Genomic DNA, 9,486 nt, shown 5'->3' with positions numbered 1-9,486 from the left:
TTGGATGAATTATCAACACTCATGGAAACAGGAGTCAAGAAATCAGACAACGTATTGCATTAGGCAAATCTGCTGCACAAGACCTTTTTAAAGTGTTGAAAGGCAAAGATGTCAGCTTGAGGACTAAGGTGCGCCTGACCCAAGCCATGGTATTTTCAATAACCTCATATATATGCCTGCGAAAGCTGGAGAGTAAATAAGGAAGACCGTAGATGAACTGATGCTTTTGAGTTATGGTGCTGGAGGAGAATATTGAAAGTGCCATGGACTGTCAAAAGAACCAACAGATCTGTGCTGGAAGAAGTGCAGCCAGAATGTTGCTTGGAGGCCAGGATGGCTCATCTCTCATACTTCGAACATATTGTCAGGAGGGACCAGTCGCTGGAGAAGGCTATCATGTTTGGTACGGTGGAGGGTCAGAGAAAAAGAGGAAGACCCCTAACGAGATGGATTGGCCAAGTGGCAGCATCAAGGGACTCAAGCATGGCAACAATAGTGAGATTGGCCCAGGATCGGGCAGTGTTTCCTTCAGTTGTGCATAAGGTCACTATGAGTCAATACCGACTCGATGGTACCTAACAACAAGAACAGAATTCTGTAAAAATAAAAATGTATTATCTACATGACTTCACTCAGGATTTCTCAACTTTAACACTACTGACATTTGGACTAGATAATTAGTTTGGAGATTGGGGGGAGGAAGGTTGACTATCCTGTGCATTGTAGGAGGTTTAGCAGTGCCTCTGGCCTCTACCACTGGACACCAGTACAATCCCCAATCACTGACAATAAAAACAAGTCTCCATACATTTGTAGAGACAGGAGGTCTACAAATGTCTACTAGACTTTTGTTGAAATTGATTGGGCTAAAAATATCTAACAAGAGAAATGAACTATACTATGATAAAATTTCACTCCTAACATAAGCTACCTCGAACAAAGAAGTAAAAGTGAAAGAGTTGCAAAGATTCAAAAGTAAACATTTCTAGTAGGTGCAGGAAGTGAGATTGTAAATCTTTATGGGAGCAGAAAGCCTCCTCTTTCTCCTGTGGAACAGCTGGTAGTTTCAAACTGCTGACCCTGAGGTTAGCAGCCCGATTCGTAAAACTTAAAAAAAAAAAAAGTTTTGGCACCAAATCTCATTTGCTGTTGTTGTTAAGTGCCATCGAGTAGGTTCCAACCCATAGTGACCCTGTACAGGGTTTCCTAGGCTTGTAAATCTTTACGGGAGCAGAAAGCCTCATCTTTCTCCCGCAGAGCAGCTGGTAGTTTCGAACTGCTGGCCTTGCACCAAATCTCATTAAGGAACAAAAAAAATTACCAGAAAGAGACTATAGGCATGATACCATTTGTTGTGAATATTCGTAGATTCCCCCCCCAGAAAAGCAGCGTTTGATTACAGGGTCTTGATTCTGACAGGAAAGTTATATAATACATACTGTAAGTATTCTGGAGCCCTGGTGTGGTGCTGTGAGTTAATGCACAGGACTGCAAAGTCAGTCTGAACTGTAAAGTGGCAGTTAAAGCTCACCAGTCGCTCCTCAGACACCCTATATAGGGTCTCTGAGTCGGACCCAACTTGACAGCACTTAACAACAACAAAAAGCACTCTATCACTTTTCCAAAATCTGAAAAATTCGGAATCCTGAAACCTAACTCAAGGAATTTCTACATTACATGAAAGGGAAAAATATACACAGATATTTTTGGAGGACAAGGATAAAAAGAGAACTGTTCAGGCTGAAGTTACATACTTACAAGTTGTTCTAGCAAAAAACAGACTACAAATAGTAAACCAAGAATAATGCATCACGAATTAAGTACATAATACCATGAATGTAATTATAACCAATCCTTCAAGTTTCTAATTCTTACCTACAAGAATATGTTGTCTCTCCACTTTTGAAAACCTTCCCACAGAGCTGAAATGCTCCACTGTGCTTTAATTTTTCTAAGCAAACATCTGGATCTTCTCCAAATAGGTACCATTCCAGTGGAGTGAACACTGACATCTGTACACTCTCCTCCTGCTTCTCCAAATCCGGGTCCATTTCAGCAAAATAAATTTCTGGTACTAATTGTGCCAAGTGATGCAAGAAAGAAGTATAAAAATCAACTTGCTGATCCCACCACTGCAATAAAAGAAAACAGAAATTAGACTTCATTACAAATTTCTTCTTAAAAGTATAGGGGTACAAGTAATGGCACAATTATATAATTTTGGAGAAAATGATTTATAATATATCCTTATTCTTCACCAAACAAACAAAAAAATAAGTGTTAGATTAATAAAAAACTATTCTTAGGAATAGATGGTTGTCAACCTACCGCAGATAACTGGAAAAAAGAAGAGCAGTTACAATGGGTGAGAATGACCCCTCTTTTGGAAATGGCCAACTTCTACCATGTGAAGGTGATTCTGCTACAGCTCAGAGGCTATCATGTAGTATTACAGTACACACAAAGCATCCCCATATTCTTATTTTAATTGTTTCAGAAAGCCATAGGGTTTAATGAGATATCAAAATTAATGAGTCAGAGAATTTTTAGAATACAAAAAGCTCTTCAAGAGACTGTTGCATATGGCAAATAAGAACATGAAAACATGCTCGGTACTTTTAGTCATGAAGCATAAATTAAGATGGCAGTAAGATAGACCTGTACAACTTGTTGTTGTTGTTAAGGTCCATCAAGTCGGTTCCTACCAATAGTGACCCTATAGAAGGTTTCCCAGGAGCAGCTGGTGAGCTTGAACCGCTGACCCTGCAGTTCAAATGGCTTTGCAGTCTGGTGCATTAACCCATAGCACCACACCAGGACTCCACACAACTTATTAGAGTGGCTAAAGTAAAAAACTTCTATTAAGAGAAATACTGTTAACTGATGGTACATGGAGGGGATTATAATTATTGTAATGAAACAAAGCATATGATTTGTTTAATGTAAAACTGATGATCTGCCCTGTAAACTTTCACTTAATTCTCATTAAAAACTTTAAAAACAAATAAGCAAAAAAACTCAAGACATGGAGAAATTAGTACTCACATATACTGCTGGTGGGAATTCAAAATGGTACTTCCACTTTGCAAAAGTCTGACAGCTTTTTAAAGCTTCCAGGTAGGTTTTAACCCATCATTTATCAGCTGAGTGCTTAGCTATCTGTACCACTAAGGCTTCTTATATCATGGAATACTACTAAGCAATAAAAGGAATGAACTATCAATATGTAAAACATCATGGTAATTACTCAAGATGCATTATTCTGAAAGAAGTCAGACTCAAAGGACGTAGTTACATGTTTCCATTTATATAATATTCTAAAAAAGGTAAAACTAACTACTCTACAAATGGAAAGCAGTGCAGTTGTTACCACGGATGGTTGTGGGAGTATGATGTAACCTTTAAAGGCAAGGGAAAAGCATATGTATTGTGATGGTGGTTACATACTATTGGCAGTTGTCAAAACTCAGACTTAACTGTACAATAAAAAGTGACTTTCAACATATATAAAATTTTTAAGTGATTAAATATGGACATTATTAAAAATATGAAAAGTAGAGTTATAGATTGGGACAAGATATTTACAATAGAGCATTGAATGTTTCCTCTTAAGATTGGAAGCAAAGCAATGATATCTCTTCTCTCCTATTCAATTATGTATTGGAAGTCCTGTTATTATTGTGTCACTAAATTGCTCTGTTCCTAGCAACCTTATGTAAGAGTAGAACTGTCCCATAGGAGTTACTAGGCTAGTCTTTATGGGAGCAGATCATCTGGTCTGTTCTCCTATGGTCACTGGTAGGGTCAAACTGCTTACCTTTCGGGTAGCGGCTAAGCATGTAACCAGTGTGCTACCTTTTAAATGGAGGCCCTAGCTAGTGAACTGTAATAAGAAAAAGAAACAAAAAGATTGGAAAGGAAGAAATAAAACTCTATTTGCAGATGATAAGATTATGTCGATAGAAAATCCTAAGGAATCAACAAACAAAAACCCTACAAGAATTTAAAATTGAATTTGGCAAGTTCACCAGATCAATATATTAAAAATCAATTGTACATCTTCTATATACTAACAACAAACAATTGGAAAATGAAAATTTTTAAATAGCTTTTATAGTGGTATGATATTTTATAAAATGTTTAAGACCTCTCTAGGAGTGCAGTGGCTCCATATGATAAACACTAGACTGCAAACCACAAGGTCTGCAGTTCAAGCCTGCCAGCCACTCCACAGTGAGAAAGATGAGGCTTTCTGCTCCCATGAAGATTTAAAGCCTAGAAAATCCTATACAGGGTCGCTATGAGTCAGAACTGACTAGACAGTACTTAACAGCAAAAATAAGACTTCTTTACTTAAAATTATAAATTACTGCTGAGAGAAATTTCTAAAAGATCTAAATAAATGAAGAGATATGTTATGTCTATTGGTTTTAAGATTCAATATTGTTAAGGTCAAACTCCTTAAATTGATCTGTATATTCAACACAACCCTAGCTTTTCTGTAGAAACTGACAAATTGATTTTAAGTGAATATAGAAGTGCAAAGGGCCTAGAAAAGACTTACATTGCCTCATTTCAAGACTTACTACAATGCAGTGAGTTATTTAATATATCCCTTCTAGCCATAGCTCTGTAACTTCCACAAAATGACTGGGTAGAAGAAAACATGGATAAATTAGACTTAATAAAAATGAGAACATTCTATTCAGGTGGCCAACAAACATATGAAGAAATGCTCACAATCATTAGCCATTGTTGGTTTTGTTAAGTGCTATTGAATCAGTTCTGATTCATAGTGATCCTATATAGGGTTTCAAAGACTGTAAAGCTTTGTGGGAGTAAAAAAATCACATCTTTCTCCCAAGGAGCAGCTCCTGGACTTGAACTGCTGACCTTGTGGTTTGAGGTCTAGTGATGATTAACCATTTTTATTGAACTTTGCTATTAATGCTAGGGTGAAAGGGTATCTCATTATTGTATTGATTCGCAGGTCCTTTTCTAGGTCGAGTCGGTTCCAACTCATAGCAATCCTGAATATTTCCAAGGAGCGGCTGCTGGGTTTGAACCTCTGACCTTCAGTTAGCAGTCCATTACTTATCCTACAGTGCCACTTTGGTGATTATTAACTGCCTTTGAATCAGTTCCAACTTAGAGCAACACTGTACAAAGTTTTCAAGTGTGACTGGAGGGTTTGAATCACCGACCTTGCCGTTAGTGTTGTTGTTGTTATGTGCCGTGGAGTTAGTTCCAACTCATAGTGACAATGTACAGGGTTTCCAAGGCTGTAAATCTTTACGGGAGCAGAAAGCCTCATCTTTCTCCTGTGGAACAGCTGGTAGTGTTGAATTGCTGATTGTGTGATTAACAGCCTGATTCATAGCCACTACACTACCAGAGCTCCTTTTGCAGTTAGCAGTCCGGTGTTTACCCTACCGCACCACACCAGGACTCTAAGAACAAAGGCTTCCCTGACCCAGAATTGAACCCAGGCTGCAGTGGTGAGAGCACAGAATCCTAACCACTAGACCATTGTTGTAAAGTTCTGTTGAGTCAGTTCTGATTCATAGCAACCCTGTGTAGAGTTTCTGAGGAGTGTTGGGTGGGTTTGCAACTCCGACCTGGCACTTCAAACTGACCTTGTAGTCCAGTACATTATCCTTCAGTGTTATACCAGGACATGCAAATCAAAACAATAATGAGATACCATCTCACCCCAGCATTAATAGCAAAGTTCAAAGAAACAGAAAACAACAAGTACTAGTGAAAGTGTGGAGAGACTGGGAATTTCCTACACTGCTGCTGGGACTACAAAGTGGTACAACCATTGCGGAAAATGGTATGGTGCTTTCTCACAAAGTTAGAAACAGAAATACTCTATGACCCAGTAATCCCTCTCTTTGGTTATTACCCTCAAAAAATAAGGCTGTGACATGAATTGATATGTACATTCAGGTTCATTGCAGCACTAATCATAATAGCAAAAAGATGGAAACAACCTAAATGCCCATCAAAATTTTCACATAACCAAATAATTTTGAAACTAACATGTGAAAATGAACATGCTTCTGGTTCTTGAATTTGAAATTGTGAAATTACACAACACAGATACAACAAGAAAGCAAATATCAATATACCAACAGTGCACATACCCACAGCTATATATATAGCTGACACAAGAACATCCTTGACACAAGTTTTAATGTTCATCAGGCACCTACGGTTTGGAGGCATTGACAAGTTTTATTAAAATAAAAAATTACCAAGAGACTGAAGGAGCCTCTGGAAAAGTAATTTCAGCTGCCATCCAGTCGATTCCAACTCATAGAACCCCTTGAGTATCAGAGTAGAAATATGTTTCACAGGGTTTTTAATGGGTGATTTTTCACAAGTAGATCACCATGCCTTTATTCTTAGACACCACTGGGTAGACTCAAACTTCCAAAATTTTATGTGGAATTTTGAAAAATAATAAATAATAGAGTTGACTACTAGTGGCCCACATAAAACCCACTGTTGTTAAGTGGATTCCGACTTATAGGGACTTTATAGGACAGAGTAGAACTGCCCCATGGGGTTTCCAAGGCTGTAAATCTTTACAGAAGCAGAGCCTCATCGTTCTTCCATGGGGCAGCTGGTGGAGTCAAACCATCAATCTTTTGGCTAGCAGCCAACACTGAAGCAACTGTGCCACCAATCTTCCAGTCAGCAGCCAAGGACGTTAGCTATATTCACAAACCAGGGACTCCAAAAAAGTCATGTTAAGTGCCGTCAAATTGGTACTGATTGATAGCAACCCTGTATAGTGTTTCCAAGGAGTGGCTGGTGGGTTTGCAAATCTTATGCTTAGCAATCCAGTGATTACCCTACAGTGCCATACCAGGATTCCAAAAAAGTAATCGGGATTTGAATTACAAAAATTTTTTAACTCTTCAGTCTATAAAAACAATGGCTGGAAAATCTTCATAAAACACAGAGTTTAGGTAAGGTGAACATATATACTTGTTTACTACATCCTATAATATATTTTTATAATCTAACATTATAAAATTCTCCAAGGATTTTTATAATCTAAAAATACAATTATGTCATCCATAAATGAGTTCAAGTCAGAAATAAAATTTCATAGAAAATACACTATGGTAATTACTGTAATTAGCCTATCTTCTCTGAAGGGCAATTGGAATATATTGATTATAATTTTAGGAGCATTACAGCTGCTCCTTGGAAACCCTATACAGGGTCGCTATGGGTTGGAATCAGCTCAACGGCACTCAACAACAACAGGGCAAAGTAGGGAGTCCTGGTGTGGTGCTGTGGGTTGATGCACTGGGCTGCAAAGTCAGTTTGAACTGCAAGGTCAGCGGTTCAAGCTCACTGGCTGCTCCTCAGAAACCCTATATAGGGTCGCTATGGGTCTGAACTGATTTGACGGCACTTCACAACAACAACAAGCAGCACAGTGGAGTACTGGTGTGGTGCTATAGGATAAGCACTGAACCGCCAAGGCAGTTTGAACTACGGGTCAGTGGTTCAAATCCATCAGCTGCTCCTTGGAAACCCTATACTGGGTCACTATGAGTTTGAACCGACTTAATGGCAATTAACAACAGTGGCACAGTGGTTAAAGCACTTTGCTGCTAACAGAAAGATAAAGGGTAGGCGGGGCATGAAGTTCGAACACACTGTGAGAAAGATGTTTCCTTAAAAATTTACAATCTGGGACAGTTCTATTCTGCCCCACTGGGTTGCTATGAGTGTGAATCAACTCAACATCAATGAATTTGGTTGTGAGGTATAATTTTCATTTTATATATCCTTCGACCAAAAATATTTACCTCTAGGCATTTAATCCTCAGAAAAATTCAAACATGTGTACAAGGAAGTATATAAAAGTATTTTATTTGCAGCATTGCTTAGAATAGTGAAAGACTGGAAACAATCTAAATGCCTCAAACTAACAGATCAATTGAATTAATCATAGCATAGAAATTCAATGCAGCCATTAAGACATGGAAGAAGAGCACAGATTAACATTGTACTGATATATAAACTTCAAGTTATACTGTTAAATTAAAAAAAGATGCAGAACAGTGAATAAAGTATACCACTTATCTAAGAAGCAGCAGCAATAGCATGTATCGTATATGCCACTCACATTAGCATAGAAAACTCTGAAAGGATTAAAAATAAACTGTTTAAGAGAAGCTGGTGGGAGCTTATGCTTGGAGATTCTTCAACCAATCATTATGTCATTCAACACAGACATTTCTCTTTTTTCAAAAGGTGAAGATTAGAGATCCAAACTTATCTGAAAAGCTAAAGAGTCACCATTTGTCCCCGTTGGAATGGCAGGGTTTGCAGCAATTGTTGCATATGGATTTTACAAATTGAAGAGCAGGGAAATACGAAAATGTCCATCTACCTGATCTATATGCAGGTTGAAGCAGTGACTGTTGATATCATGTATTCCATGTATAGGAAATTCAGGACAAAGCCTAAGCCTTAGAATTAGAGATGCTATCTTCATCTTGTTAGTGTTGCTTGATTTGAGGTTATATGTTTATACTGAAAATAAATCATTTGAGTGGGTTCAGTGTTTTGAGGATGGGCTTTCTTTATTACAGCCTTGACTTGCCTGGTGACCTAACTGCTAGTGCCTAAATCACTAATGAGGTCATTCAAGGGAGTCAAGTTAGCAAAAAGAAACCATCACCCAAAGTTACTTGATAGTCCAAATTCTTAAACTCTTGGGATGAAATTAACTCTGAAAAAGACAGGAGGCCAAACACTGAAGTACTGTCAGTTACTGCAAAATATCACATTCTCTAGATGTCATGTGAGAGTACAATGTAGCACAATGAAACTATTCTCTGCCTGCCTTGTAGACTGGTTGAGTCCCTCAGTTTCTAGTTGGCTCTTGAAGAACCCTTTCAGAAAAGTGGATGGACCATAACATATTATCCCCCATAACTGAATATATCTGTGCGCTTAAATTAAACCTAAAAAGTTGGCAAGAGTTGTTTAGAAGTAGCATTTATTTTAGAATAATAGTTATACATATGAGAATAACATAACTATGGATATCAGTTTAGTTCTTCTGTAACTGCAGAATTATAGTTTTGCTGTTGTCATATTGAATAAGAAATTGTGAATTTTAATTGCTAATCCAAAAGCAAACAAAGAACACTTAAAAATAAATAAATTAAAAATTAAATTGTTATTAGTGGGAAGAGCCCTGGGAAGAACTACAACGAGTAGATTAGCAATAACTAATCTCCTGTGCCCATTCTAAAGATAGGTGACCCAACGTAATGTGGAAATCGTCGGACATTCTCTTTGATATCCCGTGCGAGTCAAGTTTTACTAAAGGTAATACAGAAACGGCTACAATCATATATTGACAGAGAACTTCCAGAGGTTCAAGCCGGATTCAGAAGAGGACGTGGAACAAGGGATATCATTGCTGATGTCCAATGGATCTTGGCT

General features: G+C 37.9%; 1 protein-coding gene and 1 pseudogene across 1 annotated transcript in view; one reads left to right on the top strand and one right to left on the bottom strand.

Annotated features, from left to right (window-relative positions):
• UBR1 (ubiquitin protein ligase E3 component n-recognin 1) overlaps positions 1-9,486 on the bottom strand; it is a 205,747-nt gene that overhangs the window by 173,545 nt on the left and 22,716 nt on the right. The window contains exon 2 of the mRNA XM_006831726.1: positions 1,876-2,132. Coding sequence (XP_006831789.1) covers positions 1,876-2,132 — 257 coding nt within the window. The remainder of the gene's footprint in view (positions 1-1,875; positions 2,133-9,486) is intronic.
• Positions 8,232-8,506, top strand: LOC102838491 (annotated as a pseudogene).

Source organism: Chrysochloris asiatica, unplaced genomic scaffold (genome assembly GCF_000296735.1).
Source record: "Chrysochloris asiatica unplaced genomic scaffold, ChrAsi1.0 scaffold00004, whole genome shotgun sequence".
NCBI lineage: Eukaryota > Metazoa > Chordata > Mammalia > Afrosoricida > Chrysochloridae > Chrysochloris > Chrysochloris asiatica.
Note: the sequence above shows the minus strand (reverse complement) of the source record. Positions and strands in the feature narration are given on the sequence as shown.